Source organism: Manis pentadactyla, chromosome 10, assembly GCF_030020395.1.
Source record: "Manis pentadactyla isolate mManPen7 chromosome 10, mManPen7.hap1, whole genome shotgun sequence".
In the NCBI taxonomy this organism is placed as follows: Eukaryota; Metazoa; Chordata; class Mammalia; order Pholidota; family Manidae; genus Manis; species Manis pentadactyla.
In genome coordinates, this window is record NC_080028.1 from 30,346,317 (window position 1) to 30,373,321 (window position 27,005).

A 27,005-nucleotide genomic window follows, 5' to 3' on the forward strand; every position below is an offset into this window, starting at 1 on the left:
GGACAAAGGTTCTGTACTAGGAACTTGGGCTGTCATCTTCAATATGGCCACAGTCACTGCAAGGGGGTAGACAAGGAAAAATAAAAGTTACACAAGGATTTGCTACTGTTTTTAAGTTGCACTTTTCTTTATTGAGTGCTCACTTGGTTACTACAAACCTTCGACTGCTTCCCAGAAAACCTACAAAGTTGGTTCTTGACGGTCTGATTGTTTTTTGATGTTTCTATAAAGGAACAGGAGCTTGGAGCTCCACACTCCATCACTCTATTGAAGTCATTCCCTGTTCCTCTTTTTATTTCTATTCTACAGTCTCTGCAAATGGCCTTGGGGAACCACAGCACCATCACCGAGTTCTTCCTCCTGGTGCTGTCTGCAGACCCTCGTGTCCAGGCCCTGCTCTTTGTGCTGTTCCTAGTGATTTACCTCCTGACTTTGATGGGAAACCTCACGATGCTGCTGGTGATCAGGACTGATTCTCACCTCCACACGCCCATGTACTTTTTCGTGAGTCACCTCTCTTTCCTGGATCTTTGCTACTCCTCAGTCACTGTGCCCAAGCTGCTGGAAAACCTCCTGTCTCAGAGCAAAACCATCTCTGTGGGGGGCTGTCAGACTCAGGTCTTCTTTGTGTTTGTCACTGTGGGCACTGAGGGATGCCTGCTGTCAGTAATGTCCTATGACTGCTATGATACCATCTACCACTGTCTGCACTATGGACAGATCATGACCAACCGGCTCTGTAATAGACTGGTGTATGGATCCTGGGGCCTGAGCTTTCTGGATGCATTCATCAACATCCTACAGGCTATGAGTTTGGACTTCTGTGAGGATCAGTCCATTCCACACTACAGTTGTGGGCTGCCCTCTCTCTTCCTTCTGTCCTGCTCTGATGTCTCCACTAGTTTTACTGTTTTACTGTGCTCCAGTCTTGTGCATGGATTTGGAACCTATTTGTTGATCATACTCTCCTATGCCCTTATCGCCTCCACCATCCTGAGTATCAGCTCCTCCTCAGGTAGAGGCAAAGCCTTCTCCACCTGCTCCTCTCACCTCACTGCAATCCTCCTGTTTTACTGCTCAGGTTTACTTTGCTATCTCATGCCAACCTCAGGTTCACCCCTGGAGTTGATCGTGTCTGTACAATACAGTGTGGTCACTCCCTTACTGAATCCCCTCATCTACAGCTTTAAGAACAATGAGGTGAGAGCAGCTCTGAGAAGAACCTTTAGAAAATATCTCCTATATAGATGACCAGACACAGAAGATGATGGGGGTTTACTACAACATGATCTATTGTTAGCTAACACTAAGAGCATTTTCTGAATGTCATGATGTTGGAGTTAGGAAAATTTTCATAGCAATTCACGTAGGTATTTGGGGATCAGGTTGAGAAAGGTGGAACAAATTCACTCTGCTTTAGGAACAAACAAAACATCAAATGATTGTATTAATCCAGCCATTTTCCTTGAATCGTCTTTTTGCAACTTTGATGTGACTTGAACCTAACCTATTTCCCTTTGCTATGCAGTTCATTGAACTATATGGAATAAAGTCACCTAACCATCACAGAAGGGAGCATAAAACAAAGCTGTTGCATCTTCAATATGGGGAAGATTCAACAACTGGGGGAAGGGATGCGCAGTATTATCAAGTATTTGGACTTTGAGAGACCCAGGCCTAAGAAAGGTGGGAGCATCCAAAGGGATATAAACCAGCCCAAGTAAGAGAGGATCCACCATGGATTCACCAGATGGAAGTTTCCAAAATCTAATGGAAAGTGACACAAGGAAATATTGAGACTACTTCATAAGGCAGACAATTTAGTAGAAAAGCATTTTGCTATCTGAGCAAGATGTTAAGAACTAGAGCAGAAGACATAGTTTGAGGAGGAAAGGGGGAGGATTGGTGAAAAACAAGAGTAAGAGAGTAAGAGAACACAGTGAGAAATCCAGACCAGCTGGGAAATGCAAATTCCTGGTTAACTTAAGTTTAGTGCCGGGCCAATAAACAATGACTCCTTTTGGCTACAGTGAAGGATGGACGTTTTCTCTAAAATTCCACTTAATAGATCATTCCTGGAGATCTAAAATACAGTAGAATGATTATAGACAAACATCAAACTTGCTGAGACTGTATCTTGGTATTTCCCACCACAAAAAAAAGAAATCATAAGTATGTGCCATGATAGAGATGTTAGCTAATGCTATAATGGCAGCAACACTGCAATATACAAATGTATCAGTTCAACATGATATAAACGTGTACTCAAAACAATTCCACAAAGACTCATGTCAATTATATATCAATTTAAAATTTTCAAATAAAAATAAAAAGGTTTTAAGGCAGAAATTTCACATAAGTTGAGTACATTCTCACTGTGGTCCAACACTCAGCCCCAGAGATGAGGATGCTTCCATGAGAATGTGAAGCTGGAACCTGTGATTTGCTGTAAGCTGCTCTTTGCCACACTTGTAGAGCATGAGCTTTCACAGGGGCAGCCAATGCAAATTGGATAATTGCATAAGTAACAGTTTCTGATTTTTAAAATATATTTAATCATCAAAATGTTCATTTCAGTTATGTTTAAAGATACAGATCCCTGTGATATGGGAAAATAAGCTGTCAGGTGAAACAAGTCTCACTATACACCTTCCTTAATAATTCCCAACAAGGTATCTCCTCAGTAAGTGGGCAATAGAAAAGACTTCCCAGCTTGCCTACATTCAAAGCCCACAAGACTCCAGGGTTTACAGCTAAAGTGTCAACCTTAAAGTTCTATAGCCTATATCTTGAGAATCCTGTAGGACTTCCATAAGCTTCACTCTTCTACTTAATGAGTTTAAAGTTTGGCTTCAGACCTTAGGGAATATAGCTTTCTAGCTCTACTGAGTTACACCAGCTTTATTAGCCTACCTGGTCCCCTTAAGCTAGATTATATCTGAAAGTTACTTGCTTCACTGGTATTGTTTGCCCATATATAGAGTCACAAAAGCAGGTAAATGAAAGGTAGCCTCTGTGTTGGGTTGGGGATGATCTGAGAGAAGTCTCTCTGTGCTCTTTCTAGAATCAGACTATTTCCCACTGAATTTACTTGTGACAGTGGCAGGACAAAGGCACAATTCAGATGATAAGTTTCTCAGATGGTTATATGTCCTTTCTCCATGAGACTTGTAAACAGAAAAACATAACATGCTTTCTGAAATTCGGTTATAGAAATATTCGTTCTACTGTGCATCATGATTACCTGAAGAAAATGAATTCTTTTTTTTTTTTTTTTTTTTATTGAAGGGTAGTTGACAACAGTATTGCATTACATTAGTTTCAGGTGTACAACACAGTGATTCAACATTTATATACATGATAATTCTAGGTACCAGGTATCACCATACCAAGTTGTTACAATATTTTGACTATATTCCTTATGCTATACATTACATCCCGGTTACTTATTTATTTTACAATTGGAAGTGTGTTTATATATATATATATACATATATATATATATATGTATATATATATATTTTGTGAGGGCATCTCTCATATTTATTGATCAAATAGTTGTTAACCACAATAAATTTATGTATAGGGGGGTCAATACTCAATGCACAATCATTAATCCACCCCAAGCCTAATTTTTGTCAGTCTCCAATCTTCTGATGCATAACGAACAAATTCTTACATGGAGAACAAATTCTTACGTAGTGAATAAGTTACATGGTGAACAGTGCAAGGGCAGTCATCACAGAAGCTTTCGGTTTTGTTCATGCATTATGAACTATACACAGTCAGTTCAAATATGAATATTCATTTGATTTTTAAACATGATTTATATGTGGATACCACATTTCTCTATTATTATTATTTTTAATAGAATGCTGAAGTGGTAGGTAGATACGAGATAAAGGTAGAAAACAGAGTTTAGTGTTGTAAGAGGGCAAATGTAGATGATCAGGTGTGTGCCTGTAGACTATGTGTTAATCCGAGCTAGATGAGGGCAATAAACATCCATGTATGCAGAAGATTTCTCTCAGAACATAAAGGGGGAGGTTCTAAGCCTCACCTCTGTTAGTCCCCAATTTCTCACCAGATGGCCCCCTGCGACTGTGCCTGTCTTAGGTTGTTCCTCCCTTGAGGAATCTTACCCGTCTCTGGCTAACCAGTCATCTTCCGGGGCCATACAGGGAAATGTTAAGTTGGTAAGTGAGAGAGAAGCCTTATTGTTTGAAAAGGTTAGCTTTTTACTTCTTTGCATATTTATGCCCTGTGGCTTCTATGCCCAGCATTTGTCTTGAGGTGTCTTTACCACTTGGAAGAATTATGATACTCGGTAAATTCGACATGTGGCACGAGTTCTATTTAAAGGTTGTGATTAGGTAGGAAGAAGAAAAGCTATAGAAGTAGCAGGCAGAAGAAAACCTTGGAAGATTGATTATTTCTTTGACATATCTTCTTGTAGGGTAACTTCAGCATGGATAGGTTTTAAACTACTAATTAAATTGTGCACACACATTAACATAATAGGAATATAGTTACCTAACCAAAGCATACCTGTAATTACCAGCCATCTCCAGTGAAACCAAGAAAACCAGTTAGGCACCTTAGGCATTTGTGAAAACTTATCTATGATATGGTGGATATTGTCCGACTGAACTTAAACAGTCTGAGAGAATTCAGATAAACTAGAACAACCATTTCCAGGGGACTGTTCATATCCCATATGTTCTTTTAACGATAAATAGTCTGTGGTTGTAAGATTTTGGAGTGCTACAATTTGCACTTCTCCTAATACTTGGTTGAGTTCCAACAGTATAGATCCAGTACAATTTTTGTTTTACTGTATGCACAGGCCAGCTTAGATATCTCCTTCATCATTCCCATGGCAAGTCCAGGAACTGGTGGGATGAGTGCATCTACAGCTGCAGCAGTGCGTGGATCTTTGTTGGAGTTTTTTTTTTGCTGATCATCTTCTGTCATGAGTCTTCCCGAGAGTGCTGATGTTGGAAGTTCTTTTTCATATCGTATCTTAGTTCATTTTCGGGGTAGCCAAATTAGGCTTTGATCCTCTGTATAAACACAAACAGACCCTTTGCCTACACTTTTATATGCCCTTTATATCATTGTGTAGAACTCATTAGAGGTCACCACATTGGAACTGCTTTTTTTTTTTTTTTAAATCATTATTCAACACTTACATGACGAATACTTTGTTTACTAGGCTCTCCCCTATACCAGGTCCCCCCTATACACTCCTTTACAGTCACTGTCCATCAGCGTAGCAAACTGTTGTAGAATCACTACTTCTCTTCTCTGTGTTGTACTGCCCTCCCCTTTCTCCCACCCCGCTATGGATGCTAATCTTAATACCCCTCTTTTTCTGCCCCCCCTTATCCCTCTCTACCCACCCATCCTCCCCAGTCCCTTTCCCTTTGGTACCTGTTAGTCCATTCTTGAGTTCTATGATTCTGTTGCTGTTTTGTTCCTTCAGTTTTTCCTTTGTTCTTATATTCCACAGATGAGTGAAATCATTTGGTATTTCTCTTTCTCTGCTTGGCTTGTTTCACTGAGCATAATACCCTCCAGCTCCATCCATGTTGCTGCAAATGGTAGGATTTGCCCTTTTCTTATGGCTGAGTAGTATTCCATTGTGTATATTTACCACATCTTCTTTATCCATTCATCTATCGATGGACATTTAGGTTGCTTCCAATTCTTGGCTATTGTAAATAGTGCTGCGATAAACATAGGGGTTCATTGGTCTTTCTCATACTTGACTGCTGCATTCTTAGGGTAAATTCCTAGGAGTGCAATTCCTGGGTCAAATGGTATGTCTGTTTTGAGCATTTTGATGTACCTCCATACTGCTTTCCACAATGGTTGAACAAGTTTACATTCCCACCAGCAGTGTAGGAGGATTCCCCTTTCTGAACAGCCTCACCAACATTTGTTGTTTTTTGTCTTTTGGATGGCAGCCATCCTTACTGGTGTGAGGTGATACCTCATTGTAGTTTTAATTTGCATTTATCTGATAATTAGCGATGTGGAGCATCTTTTCATGTGTCTGTTGGCCATCTGTATTTCTTTTTTGAGAACCGTCTGTTCAGTTCCTTTGCCCATTTTTTAATTGGGTTATTTGTTTTATGATTGTTGAGGCGTGTGAGCTCTTTATATACTCTGGACGTCAAGCCTTTATCGGATGTGTCATTTTCAAATATATTCTCCCATATTGTAGGGTTTCTTTTTGTTCTATTGATGGAGTCTTTTGCTGTACAGAAGCTTTTCAGCTTAATATAGTCCCACTTGTTCATTTTTGCTGTTGTTTTCCTTGCCCGGGGAGATATGTTCAAGAAGAGGTCACTCGTGTTTATGTCTAAGAGGTTTGTGCCTATGTTTTCTTCCAAGAGTTTAATGGTTTCGTGACTTACATTCAGGTCTTTGATCCATTTTGAGTTTACTTTTGTATATGGCGTTAGACAATGGTCCAGTTTCATTCTCCTACATGTAACTGTCCAGTTTTGCCAGCACCATCTGTTGAAGAGACTGTCATTTCGCCATTGTATGTCCATGGCTCCTTTATCAAATATTAATTGACCATATATGTCTGGGTTAATGTCTGGATTGTCTAGTCTGTTCCATTGGTCTGTGGCTCTGTTCTTGTGCCAGTACCAAATTGTCTTGATAACTATGGCTTTATAATAGAGCTTGAAGTTGGGGAGTGAGATCCCCCCTACTTTATTCTTCTTTCTCAGGATTGCTTTGGCTATTCGGGGTCTTTGGTGGTTCCATATGAATTTTTGAATTATTTGTTCCAGTTCATTGAAGAATGTTGCTGGTAGTTTCATAGGGATTGCATCAAATCTGTATATTGCTTTGGGCAGGATGACCATTTTGACGATATTAATTCTTCCTAGCCATGAGCATGGGATGCGTTTCCATCTGTTAGTGTCCCCTTTAATTTCTTTTAAGAGTGACTTGTAGTTTTCAGAATATAATTCTTTCACTTCTTTGGTTAGGTTTATTCCTAGGTATTTTATTTTTTTTGATGCAATTGTGAACGGAGTTGTTTTCCTGATTTCTCTTTCTGTTGTTTCATTGTTGGTATATAGGAAAGCCACAGATTTCTGTGTGTTGATTTTGTATCCTGCAACTTTGCTGTATTCCAATATCAGTTCTAGTAGTTCTGGGGTGGAGTCTTTAGGGTTTTTTATGTACATTATCATGTCATCTGCAAATAGTGACAGTTTGACTTCTTCTTTGCCAATCTGGATTCCTTGTATTTTTTTTATTTTGTCTGATTGCTGTGGCTAGGACCTCCAGTACTATGTTAAATAACAGTGGGGAGAGTGGGCATCCCTGTCTAGTTCCCGATCTCAGCGGAAATGCTTTCAGCTTCTCGCTATTCAATATAATGTTGGCTGTGGGTTTTTCATAGATGGCCTTTATTATGTTGAGGTACTTGCCCTCTATTCCCATTTTGCTGAGAGTTTTTGTCATGAATGGATGTTGAACTTTGTCAAATGCTTTTTCAGCATCTATCGAGATGATCATGTGGTTTTTGTCTTTCTTTTAGTTGATGTGGTGGATGATATTGATGGACTTTCAAATGTTGTGCCATCCTTGCATCCCTGGGATGAATCCCACTTGGTCATGGTGTATGATCCTTTTGATGTATTTTTGAATTCGGTTTGCTAAAATTTTGTTGAGTATCTTTGCGTCTACGTTCATCAGGGATATTGGTCTGTAGTTTTCTTTTTTGGTGGTGTCTTTGCCTGGTTTTGGTATTAGGGTGATGTTAGCTTCCTAGAATGAGTTTGGGAGTATTCCCTCCTCTTCTATTTCTTGGAAAACTTTATGGAGAATGGGTATTATGTCTTCCCTGTATGTCTGATAAAATTCCAAGGTAAATCCATCTGGCCCGGGGGATTTGTTCTTTGGTAGTTTTTTGATTACTGCTTCAATTTCGTTGCTGGTAATTGGTCTGTTTAGATTTTCTGTTTCTTTTTGGGTCAGTCTTGGAAGGTTGTATTTTTCTAGGAAGTTGTCCATTTCTCCTAGGTTTCCCAGCTTGTTAGCATATAGGTTTTCATAGTAGTCTCTAATAATTCTTTGTATTTCTGTGGGGTCCGTCGTGATTTTTCCTTTCTCATTTCTGATACTGTTGATTTGTGTTGACTCTCTTTTCCTCTTAATAAGTCTGGCTGGTGGCTTATCTATTTTGTTTATTTTCTCGAAGAACCAGCTCTTGGTTTCATTGATATTTGCTATTGTTTTATTCTTCTCAATTTTATTTATTTCTTCTCTGATCTTTATTATGTCCCTCCTTCTGCTGACCTTAGGCCTCATTTGTTCTTCTTTTTCCAGTTTCGATAGTTGTGACATTAGACCGTTCATTTGGGATTGCTCTTCCTTTTTTAAATATGCTTGGAGTGCTATATACTTTCCTCTTAAGACTGCTTTTGCTGCGTCCCACAGAAGTTGGGGCTTAGTGTTGTTGTTGTCATTTGTTTCCATATATTGCTGGATCTCCATTTTGATTTGGTCATTGATCCATTGATTATTTAGGAGCGTGTTGTTTAGCCTCCATGTGTTTGTGAGCCTTTTTGCTTTCTTTGAACAGTTTATTTCTAGTTTAATGCCTTTGTGGTCTGAAAAGTTGGTTGGTAGGGTTTCAATGTTTTGGAATTTACTGAGGCTCTTTTTGTGTCCTAGTATGTGGTCTATTCTGGAGAATGTTCCATGTGCACTTGAGAAGAATGTGTCTCCTGTTGCTTTTGGATGTAGAGTTCTGCAGATGTCCTTTAGGTCCATCTGTTCTAATGTGTTGTTCAGTGCCTCTGTGTCCTTACTTATTTTCTGTCTGGTGGATCTGTCCTTTGGAGTGAGTGGTGTGTTGAAGTCTCCTAGAATGAATGCATTGCATTCTATTTCCTCCTTTAGTTCTATTAATATTTGTTTCAGGTATGTTGGTGCTCCTGTATTGGGTGCATATATATTTATAATGGTTATATCCTCTTGATGGACTGAGCCCTTTATCATTATGTAATGTCCTTCTTTGTCTTTTGTTACTTTCTTTATTTTGAAGTCTGTTTTGTCTGATACCAGAATTGCAACACCTGCTTTCTTCTCTCTGTTGTTTGCTTGAAATATCTATTTCCATTCCTTGACTTTAAGTCTGTGCACATCTTTGGGTTTGAGGTGAGTCTCTTGTAAGCAGCATATGGATGGATCTTGCTTTTTTATCCATTCTATTACTCTGTGTCTTTTGATTGGTGCATTCAGTCCATTTACATTTAGGGTGATTATTGAAAGGTATGAATTTATTGCCATTGCAGGCTTTAAGTTTGTGGTTACCAAAGGTTTAGGGTTAGCTTCTTTACTATCTTACTGTCTAACTTAACTCGCTTGTTGAGCTTTTATAAACACAGTCTGATGATTCTTTATTTCTCTCCCTTCTTATTCCTCCTCCTCCCTTCTTCATATGTTGGGTGTTTTGTTGTGTGCTCTTTTTATGTGTGCTCCCATCTAGAGCATTCCCTGTAGAATGCCCTGTAGAGGTGGTTTGTGGGAGGTAAATTCCCTCAGCTTTTGCTTGTCTGGGAATTGTTTAATACCTCCTTCATATTTAAATGATATTCGTGCTGGATACAGTAGTCTTGGTTCGAGGCCCTTCTGTTTCATTGCATTAAGTATATCATGCCATTCTCTTCTGGCCTGTAGGGTTTCTCTTGAGAAGTCTGATGATAGCCTGATGGGTTTTCCTTTGTAGGTAACCTTTTTTTTCTCTCTAGCTGCCTGTAATACTTTGTCCTTGTCTTTGATCTTTGCCATTTTAATTATTATGTGTCTTGGTGTTGCCCTCCTTGGATCCCTTGTCATGGGAGTTCTGTGTACCTCTGAGGTCTGAGAGGCCATTTCTTCCCCTAGTTTGGGGAAATTTTCAGCAATTATTTCTTCAAAGACATTTTCTATCCCCTTTTCTCTCTCTACTTCTTCTGGAATACCTATGATTCTTATATTGTTCCTTTTCGATTGGTCACTCAGCTCTCTAAAAATTCTTTCATTCCTGGAGATCCTTTTATCTCTCTCTGCATCAGCTTCTCTGCGTTCCTGTTCTCTGTTTTCTAGTCCATTAATGGTCTCTTGCATCTCGTCCATTCTGTTTTGAAGTCCTTCCAGAGCTTGTTTTATTTCTTTGTTCTCCTTCCTTAGTTCTTGCATATTTCTCTGCAAGTCCATCAGCATGGTTATGACTTTTGTTTTGAATTCTTTTTCAGGAAGACTGGCTAAATCTATCTCCCCAGATTCCTTCTCAGGGGAAGATGTAGCAGATGCCGAAGCTGTCTGGGTTAGTCTTGTCTGGATCATATTTTTTTGCCTTTTCATGTTGACAGGTGCTATTGACTGTCAGCTGGGAGGGCCAAAATTTTCACTTGCTACTGGCCTTTCTTTACTGGGACAACTGCGACCCCTAGTGGCTTGTGTTGGGTAATTGCGTGTAGACTGGGTCTTTGTGTCTTGCCTGGCCGGAAGGGAGAAATTTCCCTTTCTGTAGGCGGAGTTTGTCTCAGGCTGCTTCTCTTCTTTCACAGCGCCCGGTGGGGTAATGGATGGGGGGGCTGCTTGACTGTTTGCCTCCATGAGGGGTCTCAGAGCTGTTGCCCAGGGGGTTAGTGCACCCGGTTTTCCCTGTATTTTCCAGCTGCTGTACTGTGACCTGGGTTGTTTCCGTCAAGCTGTTAAGTCCCTGTCTCTTTAAGACTTTCAAAAAGCCCCCGCTTTTCTTTGTCACAGGGGCATCAGCTTCGGCACCCGCTCAGAGCTCTTACTCCCTGTTCCCCCAGTATCCAAGGCCCCCTGTGTACGTACTGTGTCTGCGCTCTGGCCCAGATGGCTGGGGCTGGGTGTTCAGCAGTCCTGGGTTCCGTCTCCCTCCCGCTCTGCCTATTCTTCTCCTGCCTGGAGCTGGGGGGAGGGGCGCTCAGATCCCGCCTGGCCGGGGCTTGTATCTTACCCCCTTCACCAGTTGCTGGGTTCTCGCTGGTGTAGCTGCAGTCTGGCCACTGTCCTGCGTCTTCTGGTCTCTCTTTTAGGGCTAGTTGTGTTTGTTGTATTTTCAAAAGTATATATGTTTTTGGGAGGAGATTCCCACTGTCCTACTCACGCCGCCATGTTGGCTCCGCCCCAAAAATGAATTCTTATATCATGGTAAGAATTGAGCCAAAAGATTACTTTTTTGCAAGAAAATCTCAGACCTCCATGATTTTTCTAAAGGTTCCCCTCACTCCCACATTGAGACTTCCAATTTCTGCTTAATTCCGCCCACATAGCCTTCAGTGCCTCCCTGTCTCAGGTACCTCCTTTCACCTTGAGTTCTCTCACCATCTTCTCCTTTTGCTGTAGACTGAGTTCCAGACACTAAGAACTTTATGGTTGTTTCTGTCCCTGGAGGCTCTTGTCCTCGGTAGTTTTCCATATCTACTAATTAATCTCTCTCTGTGCTCTTCAGTGTTGCATGTGCACTGGGTGTGGAAACTGCAATGATCTGGGAAACTGAAACCAGAAGCGAAGAGTTTCACAGTCTAGGAAGGAGTGGGGAAAAAGCAAATCACAGTATAAAGAGACAAGTAGTCCGAGATACTCCTCCTTCCGTAAGTATGTAAATAGATCCTAAATACCTGTAGTAAAAAGTTTACTTTTCTGTTACTAAGCACTCCATCAGCTGTGGTCATAAACAATATTAGTTGTTAAAGGAGAAAAGGAGGAGCAGGATCCAGAGCAGATTCTAAAGGAAATACTGAGGTATGCAAATTTTGCCTTCCATGCACTCAAACCACAAATATTGTAATCCTTCCCTTTTCAGGTGGCCTAGGAACATTAAAGGCCTTTATCCTCTTCTAAGTTTCTTATATTCCCAATAATAGTTACCAGACCATCTTCCTTTCAGCACTAGATCTATCTCTCCTCTAGTCTTTATTAATCTATCCAGTCATTTATGTAATTAACTAAAATTTTCTGTGTGATTCCACTGAGTAGATAAATTTTGAGACTTTTTTTCTTAGACTATCTTCTTGGAAATGATATAAGATCATTGGATATAAACAAGGTAATAATTTATAATGACACTGATATTCACTGCCTCTCAGAATTCACTGAATTTTAAGTTTGGGCAAATGTTAATTTAGGTAAAATGAATTCACATTATATAGCAGTATAAACTTGCGGCAAAAGTTGTAAGATGGAAGGTGATAACTAATTGTGATTATTTTGTAAATGACCCAGAAAATGCAGTTTCTTGCTGTACTCCTCTTTAAGGTGATGCATGACACGAACATATACAGGAAACCAAGAGGTGACCTACCTGAGAAGAGCTCAAAGCACAGCTACCCAGGCAAATTGTGAAATGATATATTTGGTTAAGAGCTTCACCCCGGCCTCTACTTTCTTCTTACCCTCTACTCTTCTCTATGTAAGCACCCACACTTCTCTCTCTCCACCTCTTTCTGAATTTCAGAATGCCATTCAACTTCAATTGAACTGAAGCCTCTGTGTTCTCTCTTTCAAAGTAGGTGAGCAGAATTTGAAATTAGTGCTTATTTTTCACTGCAAGGTTGAAATAAGCCCAATTTTCAGTTGGTCACAGTCAGAGGATCTACTTTGGGAGCCAGGGGAGTAAACCACGGACACTTACGAGGTCGGCTTTCACCGGCCCTGCTGACAGGCTGTATGGACTGTCAGCACAGAAGAGAGGTTTTCGAGCATTGGATCTCTAACACACCATTTCCAAAAAGTCCTTTGGATGTGCTGGAGTGTCCTTTGGCTGAATATTGGAAACTAAAAGGGGATGTAGGCAGGTCTGCACTTTTAGTGAATGTGGACAAACTAGAGAGCAAATACAGGTCAAATGTGTGACCAAAATCAGATAGTAAATTACAATTTTGAGAAATTTTCCAGTTAAAGTGAATAGACTAAATTGACTGTTTTTACTGAAGAATACATATAATTGTTTATTTCAACAAGATTATACACACTCAAAGACAAGAAAATTGACTTTCCATCTGGTCAATCATCTTTGCTGCACAATCTGAATCAATTTGGGCCAGCAAACTGGGCTTTGAAGTACTCACCAGGTAGAGAAGTAATTCAAATATGGGATCTGATTAAGGGTGAGAGTATGGGAACTTGTGTAAATAATTAATAAGAACAGAAAGGAAAGTTATGAACACATGGGCTGGACCAGCAGGAATGGAATCTGTTATAGTAAAATCCTTGGTTAAGAACAACCTGAAACTGGTGAAATTTCCCTGGTGGAAAGCTGGGGAATTGAGAGTCAGTTGAGAGTTCTGGCCGACAGGTCAGGATGACTATAAGCAGTTACCACACCAAGAAGGAGGGCTCAACTGATTTTTGACAAAAGCACCAAGAACACACAGTAGGAAAGGGTAGTGATAAATGGTGTTGGAACTGAAAAGCTTCATGCAAAAAGTGAAACTAGACCCCATCTTACACCACTCACAAAAGTTAACTTAAAATGGATTAAGGGCTTAAACGTAAGACTTGAAACCTTAAAACTCACAGAAGAAAACACAGGAAGAAAGCTCTTTGATCCAAATGATTTTTTGAATATGACACCTAAAGCACAAATAAATAAAAGTAAAAATAAATAAATGGGACTATCAAACTTGAAGTCTTCTGCACATCAGAAGAAACAATAAAAAGAAGGAAAAGGCAACCTACAGAGTTGGGGTAAATATTTCTTTTCATACCATATATATAACATAGGGATAATGTTCAGACTATATAAGGAACTCATCCAACTCAAAAAGTTACAAAATCCAATTTAAAAAATGAGGAAATCACCTAAACAGACATTTTTCCAAGGAAGACATCCAAATGGCCAACAGGTACATGAAAAGATGCTCAACATCACTAATCATCTTGGAAATGCAAATGAAAATCACGGTGAAATATCACCTCACAGAGTGATATTTTGGCCACTATCCAAAAGACAAGAAATAAGAAGTGTTGGTGAGGATGTGGAGAAAAGGGAACCTTTTTACAGTGTTGGTGGGAATATGATTGGTACAGCAAACATGGAAAATAATATGAAGGTTCCTCAATAAAATAGAAATATAACTACCATATGATCCATAAATTCCACTTTGGGAATATATCCAAAGGAAATGAAATTAATATTTCCAAAAGATATCTACACTCCCATGTTCATTATAACATTATTCACAATAGCAAAAATGAAAACAACCTAAGTGTCCATCAGTGTATTAATGGATAAAGAAGATGTGGTATGTATATATATATATGCAGAGGAATATATGCCATGAGACAAAAGGAAACCTTGCCATTTGCAAAACATGAATGAAACAAGAGGACATAATGCTTAGTGAAATTATCCAGAGAAAGACAAATATTTTATGATCTCACTAATTTGTTGGGTGGGGAGGCAAAAAGCCAAACTCAGAAACAGAGAGTAGAATGTTGGTTACCAGAGGCCGTGGATGTGAGGGAGATGGGGAGATGCTGTGAAAGCCTTCAGTTATAAGATGAATAAGCTCTGGGTGCCTCATATAAAGCCTGGTGACTGTAGTTAACGATACTCTCTTGTTCACTGGAAATTTGTTGAGACTTTGTAACTATGTGAGATGTTGGGTGTGTTAATTAACCAGATCATGATAATCATTTCACAAAGTATATGTATGTCAAGTCATCACATTGTGTATTTTAAATATATAACATCTAATTTTCAATTATAACTCAATGAAGCTGAAAAGGAAGGAAGGAAGGAAGGAAGGAAGGAAGGAAGGAAGGAAGGAAGGAAGGAAGGAAGGAAGGAAGGAAGGAAGGAAGGAAGGAGGGAGGAAGGGAGGAAGGAGTGAGGGAGGAACGGAGGGAGGGGAATGGAGGGGAGCTTAGAAGGAAAGGGAAGGGAAGTAAAGGAAAGGGAAGAGAAGGGAAGGGAAAGCAGCAGACACCCAGCAGTTCCCATCCAGGGTTTCCATGGAGGGCCAGAAGCAATATCACCTAAGAAGTGATGTCACCCTGAAAGTGACATCACTGGATCCAGGCACAAGAAGGTGATATCACCAGAAGCAGAAGTGAAGACACCGGATATGAGATCAGTCCTGAAGTGACATCATTCCAAGCTGGTGTATATAAGTGGTGCTCAGAAAATAAACTGTGTCACTTGTCCACCATCAGCGGTCAGTGAACCTCCTGATCCCAGCTTTGGTTTCCATGTCTTTCTTATATACTTCTCTGTGTTTTCTTTAATCTCCCCATCCACTCCTCTCAGGTTCAGCTGGATTGTGGAGCTGGTCTCCGCAGGTTTCCAGTAAAATTTCAAAGCCGATTTCAGAAAAAAATCCTATCATTTGCAACAACATGGATGGAGCTAGAGGGTATTATGCCCAGTGAAATAAGCCAGGCAGAGAAAGACAAATATCAGATAATTTCACTCATCTGTGAAGTATAAGAACAAAGAAAAAACTGAAGGCACAAAACATCAGCAGACTCACAGAACCCACAAATAGAATAACAGTTACCAAAGGAAAAGGGACTGGGGAGAATGGGTGGGAAGGGAGGGAAAAGGGGAAGAAGGGGCATTACGATTAGCACACATAATATGGGGGAGGCATGGGAAAGGCAGTACAGCACAGAGAAGACAAGTCGTGGCTCTACAGCATCTTATTACGCTGATGGACAGTGACTGTAAAGAGGTATGTGATAGGGACTTGACAATGGGGGAAATCTAGTAACCACAATGTTGTTGTTCATGTAAGTGTATATTAATGATACCAAAAAAATTAATTTTACATAACTTTCTTTAAAAAAGCTACAGATAACAGAAGCCAGACACATTTAATATGATTTCATTTATATAAAGTTCAAGACAAAAAAATTAGCGAGTGATGTGAGGACAGTGGCTGCCAATGGGAAATGGGTTTACAAGAAAGAAGCACAAGGGAATATTCTAAGCTGATGAACGTTTCTGCATCCTGATCTGCGTGGTGGGTACACATGTGTACATATTGGAAAAAATCCATTGAGCACTACCTTTAAGATGAAGGCATCTTACACACTTGAATTGCATATTTTATGTGTCAATAAAGAGGAAAACTTAACCGAAAGATCCATTCCCAGGCAGGTTTTCCCAGTTCCCATGAGTACAGATTTCCATGTGGTACAGCTGGCAGGGTAAATAATCTCCGTCCTCCCAAAGCAGGCAGCACTTCCCCCGGACCAACTGTGCTGAGACTGACCCCAGCTACTGGTCTAGACACCACCGGGGCAGGTAAGGGCGGGTGAGGGACACTTCACTGGACAGCTGCCTCTGGTGAGGCTTCTGCATGGCATCGAAAAGAGGGAAAAACTGCTATAATCTCACCAGGGTTGGTGGGCCAATTCTGTGGCCCTGGTGATTCAAGGATTCGGGAACTGAAGCATATCCACCCAGATGTACAAATCCCAAGTCTCATGGTCTCACTCCTTTCCTATTAAGACCCTAAATATGGCATATATTTGCTGAACTGTGAATTAAGCCTCCTTTTGAATTCAACTGCTCTAATAATCAGGTCCCAGGCCCTGTTTTAAGCCCAGTCTACCTTTTGGTTACAGGAGAACTGTCTTCTCATAAATTCTCATAAAGGCCTTCTGGCTCTCACACCACACCCTAGCCTGGTAATTTTCTGACCCAAGCCTGTTGTTTCTGCCCCTTAGCACACCAACTACATTTCACAATGGCAAACCAGAGGCACACTTCTTTCAATTGCCATTGTGCCCACATCTCTCAATTGCTAAAGATGTCGCATATGCCAGTGCGTCCCCCTCTGCCCGTATCTCACCCCAATCTACCGCGGGTGAGAGCTGTGCAGCTGTGATGCGGGAACAAGGTGGGCAGCAGTACCTGAGAGGCCTCAGGAAAGCGGTCCAGAGACTGACGTTTTGAAGCTGGGCCCGTGAGCATTTGCTGGATAGGTTCCATCAACAGCTGCTACACTATGAAATGAAGTGTGAGAATGATGAATGTATAAAAATCCCAGGGAACATTCAGTCCAATATCAAGCACAAACAAATAATGTATTTAAGAAAGTGAATAAGCATAGTAAGATGGTAAAGGTTTCCTCCATTAACAAGAAAAATAAGACAACTGGCATGTACACCAAGGAATATAAAGGAAAGGAGAGGACCTGGTAGGCATTCCTGCTACTGAAAGAGGGGATGGAGGGCTAAGGACGAGTTTGGCCTGGCAGACTACGTGCAGATTCCTTCATCCACCATACTCTTTGGAGGCAGGTGGTATCCAGGGACTCCGGCATTCCCTGCTCCCTGACTTCTCCTGCCTCTGAGGCCTGGGCATTTTGTGCAGCCTGAGGTGAGTCTGTGCTGCCTCTTGAAGGAACGCCTCACGCCGCGTACCTGTTGAGGGGGCCAAGGTGAAGCATGTGAATAGATGGATTTTTCAGGGTATGAAAACTTAACCCCTTTCTTCCCTGTGACATGAAGAAAGCCTGAAATTATACATAAATGACATTAACAGCCATTCTAGGAGTAAACAATTGAGTAGACCTTTTTTACAGCCCAGTGCAATGAATTAACCAAGTTAATAGTGTTGGCACTTCTTCCAATAATACTTGGGGACAAACTCTTAAATTCTGGCCATAAAGTACAGAATAATGCTCACTAACTCAAAAATCATCTTCAGTCACCCTTTAACATTTATGGCAAGACCTTTACAACAATTTAAAACACTGTTCACTGGTTCTCCTTTGCAAAAATAAAAGCCCAGGTCCAGCCCCCAGGCAACAATGTCCTGGGGCCTGATTACCTTAGAAGTGCTCCCTTTCCTGGCCTCCCAAAAATCCTGTCTGATGGTGGAGAATGTGAAATTTCCATAAGGAAGGTATTTTGGGGTGACAAACTGGTTGCTAAGTGGTGAGTTTACAGTATTTCATGAGAAAACAACAAATTTTGTATTAAAGAATGAAGGTAATGAGAGATGCGCAGGCTACAGCCTTCAAGCCACCCTCCGACTCCCTCAGGAGTGACCTGACAGGAAATGGAGTGCGTTTGGAGAAAGGTGCCAAGTTTTATGGTAATGTTGAGTGTGGGAAGGGAACGGAAGGAGATGGAGCAGGAGATCATGGTCCCACCTCTGTCCGTGTCTTCCTATGTACAATACCAGTGATTGTGGGTCAGAATTCAGTGGCTTTCCCAAACCAGGATTTTCCACTGTAACTCTGATGTATTGGATTAGATCCAGACCTCGAGTGGTTGGAGTAATCGATATTCCAAATTTACTAAACTTGATAGCTTTTCTCTATACCCAAAAAGCATCAATCAAACCCCCAGAATGAAGGTGAACAGTGGAAAGGCTGAGGTAACCTGAGCTTCTCTCGCCACAATTGTTCGTGAGCCTATCCCCACTGAATCTGTACTGCCAACATCCCCTGTGAGTCCTGACATCTTGTCAGCTTGTTCAGAGCAAGGCAAAAATCTCCTCACCCATATGCCCATTTCGATCTGCTGCAGTTTCACCCACTTCCATGCATCATTTAAGAGGGGTGGGTGGTCAGGGGCTCTCAGTTGTGCTCCCCAACAGAAATGGGATACCATTGAGGCCACATACATACCTACCTCTTAGACCCACTTACTTGACTATTTCTACTCTACCGTTCAGGAGGGAGGCTGCATCCAGGCTGGTATTTAGCCATTCTGAGGCTCAGAGTCTGTCTGAGAAATGTCTTGGAAGCCAGACAAAGCTCCTTAGATGTTGAGAGGTTCCAAAACTTATGCTGAGAGGTCGTTCCACCACTTAATGTTTCTATTTTTCTTTCCACAACTTTATACCAGTATTCAGTCAGGACCCTGGATTACTGAGCACATTTTCAGGATCCAAAACATCTAGGACTTACCTTCTCAAACACTTCCCAGTTCCAGAATAGCCACACTGTTGTCTCCTCTCCCATTGACAGAAACATTAGCTCTTAACTTTAAGTGCATCCTTCCCATACCTACTAGCTGTGGCATGAGATTTACATGCTGAAAACTTCCAACTCCTATAACTTTATGATTAACAATTTTGTTTAAATTTCTAACACAGGTTTACTCCAGAAAGCATAATTGGAGGTTCAGTAATACATATTAAAGCTCTTTGAGAGTTGCAGCAAAGTGCTACATAAACACAGACTAACTACTGTTACGAAGACACTGACGTAGTAACTTTAAAGCTTGAAAAAAATGTAAATTTGGAAAGTTCACTCTTGGAAATATTACAATGTCCTAGATATGAATAAGAAGCTGAAGGCATATATGAGTGGTCTGGGAAGAGTAATAAATGATTTCAGATTCAGTGTTCTCTTATTTCCTTTCTTAACCTCCTGACCGCACCTATTTTCCACACAACACCTAACATACTTGAGATCATTTCCTCATCTTGACCTCTAAATCTCCCTTAAAAAACTCACCTGTCTTGGGACAATCTAAACTATCTATAACTATTTGCTAAAAGGGAATTTTTCCAATATCCTTTTGGTTTATGTGTCTTAAATTCAATATTCAAAACACAGAGGACAGTTTTACATATTGCTAAGTATATTTAAAGAATATTTGGAAAATACATAGTACCTTTTTTAATTAAAAAACACCTATAATCCTACTACCAGAGAGTTATAGTTACCATTTCCATGTATACTTTTTTCTACATATTGGATATTCTATCTGGGTTATTTTATACATTTGTTGTCCAATTATATATGCAATTTAGTATCACTTAATAAAATATCCTCAAGGTCCATCCATGTAGTCACAATGGCAGGATTTTCTGCTTATTCATAGCAAAATAATATTTTTTTTGTATACATAATAAAATATATATAAAATAGAATATGTATATCACATCGACTTTATCCATTCATCCCTTGGCAAGAATGTAGGTTATTTCCATTCTTTGTCTATTGTGAATAATGCCACAATAAATATGGGAGTGCATATCTATCTCTTTGAGATCCTGTCTTTATTTCCTTTGGGTGTATACCCAGTAATGGAATTGCTGCATTGTATGGCAGTTCTGATTTTATTTTTTCATGGAACCTGCATACTGTTTTCCATTGTGGCTGCACCAATTTACATTCTCACCAACAGTGTACAAGGGTTCCCTTGTCTCTACATCCTCACCCCCACTTGCAATCTTTTGCCTTCTTGAAAGCCATTCTAACAGCAGTGAGGTGATACCTCACTGTAGTTGAACACAGTGATGTTGAACATCTATTCATGTACTTGTTGGTCATTTGGATGTCTTCTTTAGAAAAATGTCCATTCAAGTCCCGTGCCCATTTTTTAGTCACACTGTTTGGCATTTTTGTTACTGAGTTGTATGAGTTCTTTACATATTTTGGATTTTAACCCCTTATCTGATATGTGGTTAACAATAATTTTCTCCCATTCTGTTGATTGCCTTTTCATTTTGTCATTTGTTTCTTTTGCTGTGTAGATGCTTTTAAATTTGATGTAGCCCCATTTATTGAGTTTTGCTTTTGTTGTTTGCACTTGAGGTGTCAGTTCCTAACATCATTACCAAGATCAATGTCAAGGACTTTCTTCACTCCATTTTCTTCTCGGAGTTTTGTGGTATCATTTCTTAAGTTTAAGTATTTTATCCATTTCAAATTAATTTTTGTGAGTGGTATAAGATGGGGGTGCCATCACATTGTTCTGCATGTATTCATTCAGTTTTGTTGCAGAGACCATCCTTTCTCCTTTAGGGGCTCTTAGCTCCCTGGCCAAGTTCAATTGACTGTATGTGCAGGGATTAAATATGGGCTCTATATTTTGTTACATTGGTCTGTGTTATCTATTTTTATTCCAGTTACACACTGGTTTAATTATTATAGATTTGTAGTATGGTTTGAAATCAGGAAGGATGATGCCTCTGGCTTTGTTCTTCCTCAGGATTGCTTAGGCTATTTGGGGCCTTCTGTGATTCCATACAAATTTTAGGATATTTTTTTCTATTGCTGTGAAGAATAACATTGAATTTTGAAAGAGGTTCCATTGAATCTGTAGATGGCTTTGATTAGTATGAACATGTTAATATATTAATTCTTCCAAGACATGAATGTAGGATGTCTTCCAATTTGGTTCGCTCTTCTTTGATTTCTTTGAACATCTTATAGTTTTCATTGTACAGATCTTTCATTTCCTTGGTTGAATTTGTTCCTAGGTATTTTGTTGTTTTTGTTGCCACTATGAAGGGAGGAGGTTTTTTTAATTTCTTTTTCAGATTTCTCATTATTAGTACACAGAAATGCAGAGAGTGAAATAGTGGTAACCAGGGTCTGGGGTTTGTGAAAAAAGGAGAGATGTTGTTTAAAGGTACAAATTTGCACTTAGTTGAAAAATAATTCCTGGAGATCTAATGCATAGTATAGTGAATATAGATAACAATATTGTATTATAATCATCAAACTCGCTATGAGACCAGGTCTTAACCATTCTTATCACAAAAAAGAAATAATTATGTATGATAGAAGTGCTAACTATAGCTACAATTGCAATCATATTAAAATACATATAATTTATGAATACAACATATTAAAAACCTTAAATTTATAAAATGTCATATGTCAAATATATTTCAATTAAAATTATTAATTTCAATTTTTTTAATGTGACCTTGAGAACTTCTAAAGGACATTTTTAGCCCTAAGGAGCCATCAGGAAAATGTACCTTTTCCAGCAGATTATATTTCTTAACTCCCTTTCTTATTCTTTTTTTTATCCTACACAAGCTTAATAGGAGTTCTTCTAGGTTTCAAATAATTGCTTAAATTCAGAAACTTGAAATGCTAATCTGGAGAGAAACCCCTGTGCCAGGAATCTCAACTTTATGGTTAACTGGAGATTGTGTGGTTAGTGAATCCAGAACTTGACTTCGGGCTGGGACTTTAGGGATACAGGGCAGTGGCTCAGCTCTCCCTGGACACCGAACCCAGCTAATTGCTGCCTAAGAGCAGATGGCCTCCTGAATGGTTCTGGTACAGCATTTTTTCTTTAAGTGACACTCTTAGAAGAGTCTTCAGAATCACAGATGAAATAAATGCAGAGAAGGCACGTTGCTGCACCTGAGAACACATGAGAGGTTTTTAAAGTATTTGTCTGTATTTCAGCTTCTTTAGAGAAATTGTCTTGTCTTTCCGTATAGTGATGTGCAGTGCAGAATGACACCACTCTAACATCTACTAACAAGGAGAAAATGCCTCCTGATACACTGAGCTTCAGACTCCTGTGACACATGCTCTCTTAACCAGGAGACTCTACCATGACGTTTCAACCCATGATGGGAAAGAGAACTCAAAAGTGATCCCTCCAGAAAAATCGACAACATGCTAATGTCTTCCCTGATTCCTTTCTATTCCCTCTTTTTCTTCATAGAAAGATCTGCATTTATGTTCTAATCAGCTGACCATCTTCTCCATTCCCCAATCTTTGCCACTTCATCATTCATTCTATTTATTGTCAAGCCTCAGGCTCCCACTCTATCCTCCCTGTCCCCTGATCTGGGGATGAAATCTTCCCACTCCCTGCATGTCATCTCCTGCCTGGATGGGGCCCAGAAATTGGCTCCTCCAAATGTTCCGTTAACCCCAGCTGCCTGGGATGTTTTCTCAGAATGGCCCCTCTTCCTGCCTGTATAACCTGAAGGAAAAGCACGTCGTAACGCCTGATCTTAAATCATCTCATGCTTTAGGATCCCAATATATATCAGAAAACTGACAGCTGGAATGAAAAGAAGACTTTGGAGATAAATATTGGGCCATTGAAGCAACTCACTCCCCTACCTGCCCAGAATTCCAATAGGAAACTGAAGTAAATATTTCATGCTTTTTAAACCACCTGCAGATAGCCACTACTAAGTGAATATTATAGGAGGGAGTACAGGACGGAACAGGTTTGGTAATAATTCAGTTGGATCCGGTTGGTGCTGGTTCGCTCATTTGCCAGCACTGGTATCCTTCTCACCAGTTTAGATCCTGCCCCCATGAGTCCAGGGTCTGAATGTTGTTCCAGGATCCCTGAAGCCACCTTGAAGGCTGACCTATGACACACATTATTTGTTTATTCATTTATTCATTATAATCATAGCTTTTAACAAAGAGTGTTGGCAAGTATTTTCTTGGACACTTCTGAATCCTCCTTTCACATCTTTTATCCTTTGCTGAAATCAACTACCACTTCATTCATTTGTATTCCCTGGTCTCACTCATGTGAAAATCTGACATCAGACTCTCACACATCAGGAAGAAATGAAGACAATGGCTTCCGTTTCAATTAGGGATGAGAGCAGAGATTCATTTTTGTGGCAAGGTGACCTAAATGAATTACAGGGCTTTACCATTTTTCACTCAAAAAAGTCCGTCCCCTCAGTTTAAAGTGATGTTTAGGATGGGGAAGGAGGACTCCTTTCTCTGTAAATCACAGTAAGTTCCTCGCTTGGGCACCCAAAATTTGAATATAGGACCACAGAGAAAAAAAGATCCTCTAAAAAAACTTCACTCAGAAATATGAGATTCCAGAAATAGTCTCACTTAACCTGAGACCCACAGCTGCCCTGAAAATGGTGGCTAGGTCTCCTTGTGAGTGAAAGTGGAGAGAGGAAGCAACATATATAAAAAAAATCCAAGTTATTTAAGTATATGAAAACATCTAAATTTTGTAAGAATAAGTCCAATTTATTGTTTCATTTTGCTTGTGTACACTCCATGTGTAACGTTTTCTTTCAAAAGTATTTACAAATTTGTTTATGCAGGAACCTCATAATTTCTCCAGCTGTTTCTGCTCCATTGTCACTGGAAGTAAGCCAACACCCTGCAGGTACACAAAGGTGAGCATTTGTCTTCTTGCCCCAGCACACAGGTAACCTACACTGGGGTCTAAGATGGGCCTAAGCTTTGGCTGATGAGTTTATTAATCGGATCAGAACTTAAGTATCTCTTGATGAGTTAGCTTGGGGTCATATCTTGCTGGCCAGGACTGAAGGGACACAAGGAGGTATTCTGTGATAAAGGAGTATTAAAACTTTTGTGAGTTCAGAAGTTACCTAGGGTCAGATTGTGAACTGCGAAACAAAAACAGAACACCGCTAAGTCATCTTAACTATCCATTCTCCTCAGGAAACTTCATATACAACACTGGCTGACTACATGTGATTTTAACTACTTTTAAGATGTTGCTACTGTTAAGATGTGCTCTCTGTTCCCAATGAGCTTACAGTCTGGAGGGGAAAACAGAAATACACACTTAATATTGATGAGGAAAAAAATCATAATTCAGACTATGACATATGGCACCTGAGAACAGAAGCCCAGGGATTGAATAGAGGCTGTGGGTTAGAAGAGGGGCAGTCAGGACAAAGAACGTGGGAGCTGAGGTGAGTCAGGGGGCTCGTGCGAGTTCAGAACCATAGATTAAAGTGGAGATCTTCTGAGTGGAGAATCCTGTAAGCATAGATAAAGAAACAAACAGAACATTCTGGTACCGAAAGTGGCCAGTTTGGTTGAAAGGTAGGTTGTGTGCAGACAAGGAAGAACTCTGGATGTCAGGTAGGAAAAGTGGTCTATGCACCAATGGATCTCGGCACTGATTTAGAAAAAGCCATATAATTTGTTTCCTGGGTTTCTACTCGTTGTCTACACGGCATTACAAAATCTCCCTGAATAGCGTATTTCTCAAGAGTAAAGCACATATAAGATTGCCTGCCATGAAATGACATAAAAAATTGTATATAAAATCAGTGTGAGAGAAGATATAGACACTGATAAAAAACTACTCTGAAAACAAAGGAAGTCCTATTAAAATTTGCTGTGCTGTTTAGAAAGTTAGAAGCCATTGGATGATTATAAACAAAAAGAGTAATGGTTGGGAAACAGGGAAAGGAAAGAGAACGTTCTGCAAATATGTGTTATAATGTTTCCTAAAACCAAATGACTATAAGAATGAACTATAGTAAAATCCAGATGAAAATGAACTACAATGAATGTATAGGTGAGCCAGATCAATTTATTTCCCCAGTAACATTCCTGTAGGAAAGGAATGGGAATCCATAAGCATGTGAAGACTGTAATCCAAGATAGCAACTGTCAAACCATAATAAAACATCTTCCTCAGATTCAGTGAGAGTGACTTTGAGTGTCTCAGCACAGCCTCCAGACAGGGTGGGGGATGTGTGAGAAGAGGGGTGATGCTCTGAAGGAGACAGGTGATCTCATCCTGTTTCTATCTTACTCCAGGGAAACATCCTCACGAATGGCCTTGAGTAACCACAGCACCATCTCCGAGGTTATTCTCACGGGGCTGTCTGATGACCCCCACTTCCAGGCCCTGCTCTTTGTGCTCTTCCTGGGGATTTACCTCCTGACCCTGACTGGGAACCTGCTGCTGCTGCTGCTGATCAGGGCCTATTCCCACCTCCACATGCCCATTTATTTCTTCCTGAGCAATCTGTCATTCCTGGACCTCTGCTTCTCCTCTGTCACTGTGCCAAAGCTGCTGAAGGACCTTCTGTCAGAGAAGAAAACCGTATCAGTGGAGGGCTGCCTGGCCCAGATCTTTGTGTTTCTCACTGCAGGAAAAGAAGCCGGCCTGCTCTCAGCAATGGCCTATGACCACTATGCCACCACCTGCCACCCTCTGCTCTACGGCCAGGTGATGAGCAACCAGCTCTATGTGAGGGTGGTGTGGGGCTCCTGGAGCCTGGCCTCTCTCAATGCACTTGTCATAGTGCTCTTGGGTGTTGACCTTGACTTCTGTGATGCCCACACCATCCACCACTACACCTGTGAGCTGCCCTCCCTCTTCCCTCTGTCTTGCTCTGCTGTATCTATGAATGTCAGCATCTTGTCCTTCTCTACTGTACTACTTGGGCTTGGAAACTTCCTCCCAATCTTCTTTTCCTATGCCCGTATAATATGCAACATCCTGAGCATGAGATCCACAGGCAGGAGCAAGGCCTTCTCCACCCGCTCCTCCCACCTCATTGCAGTGATCCTGTTCTTTGGTTTGGGTTTGATCCGCTATCTCCTGCTTCCCTCTAGTTCCTCCCTGGACTTGCTCTCTTCTCTGCAGTAGAGTGTGGTCACACCCATGCTGAATCCCCTCATCTACAGCCTCAAGAACAAGGAGGTAAAGACATCTGTGAGAAGGTCATTGGAGAAATATTTGCAATACCTTAGGTGGTGAACTAAGATGCATTTGCTCAATAAAATTGCAAGATTAAATATCCTCTTATGTTCACTCACCCTCCCACTCCACAGTGTCAAGCAGGGTGCATGAAAGATCCCGAGCTTCCCTGAGCACCCCAGTCTTTGTTCTTACTTCTATAAATGTCAAGGTATTTATTTTAGACCTCCATTCTGTTGATTGGAAAAGAATGTGGAGACATTCCTCACTAAGTACATTGATGAGACAACAAAAAAATTATGGTGAAAAGGTGAGATACACAGATGATCTAATTTCTCAAAAATATAGAATAAAATCCACAAAAATGTTTACCTGACCACTTTAATAATAAAAGCTTCAGAAAGTCTGCCTGTATTTCATTAAAAATATTTAACATTAATCAATATTCAGCCACATGCTTCATGATAAAATCATATTGGAGGAATTGCAGTTAATGTAAATAACCACAGACAAATACCGTCACCCAGGATACTTAACAGAACCACATAATTTCTCCCCAATACAGTAAGATGAGGGTAAGATATGAAATTTAAATTTTGGTTGTGGAAAGAAAATCTGTCGACTGAAATCAGCACAACTCTTATACTTATGAAACATAGTTTATTTGTAGTCTTTCTGAGGGTTACAGCCAGTGAACTTACCTGGGAGGAGTTTTGGCGAAATGCTCCAAAGCCACTTCATATGGAAAAACTTAAATACTTTCGTAGACTGGAGGATACATGCTGGAAAGAGGTTACATTTATCAATACATCAAGCAGTGT

General features: G+C 40.3%; 2 protein-coding genes across 2 annotated transcripts; both read left to right on the forward strand.

Annotated features, from left to right (window-relative positions):
* Positions 1-318: 318 nt before the first annotated feature.
* On the forward strand, positions 319-16,957 carry LOC130679230 (olfactory receptor 8S1-like). Its single transcript, XM_057487859.1, has 3 exons — positions 319-1,015; positions 16,235-16,303; positions 16,812-16,957. Exons 1-3 carry the CDS (start codon positions 319-321, stop codon positions 16,955-16,957), a joined length of 912 nt encoding a protein of 303 aa, XP_057343842.1.
* An 8,354-nt stretch (positions 16,958-25,311) lies between these two features.
* On the forward strand, positions 25,312-26,133 carry LOC130678966 (olfactory receptor 8S1-like). The gene has a single exon (XM_057486525.1). The coding sequence runs from the start codon at positions 25,312-25,314 to the stop codon at positions 26,131-26,133; it is 822 nt and encodes a 273-aa protein (XP_057342508.1).
* Positions 26,134-27,005: the final 872 nt, after the last annotated feature.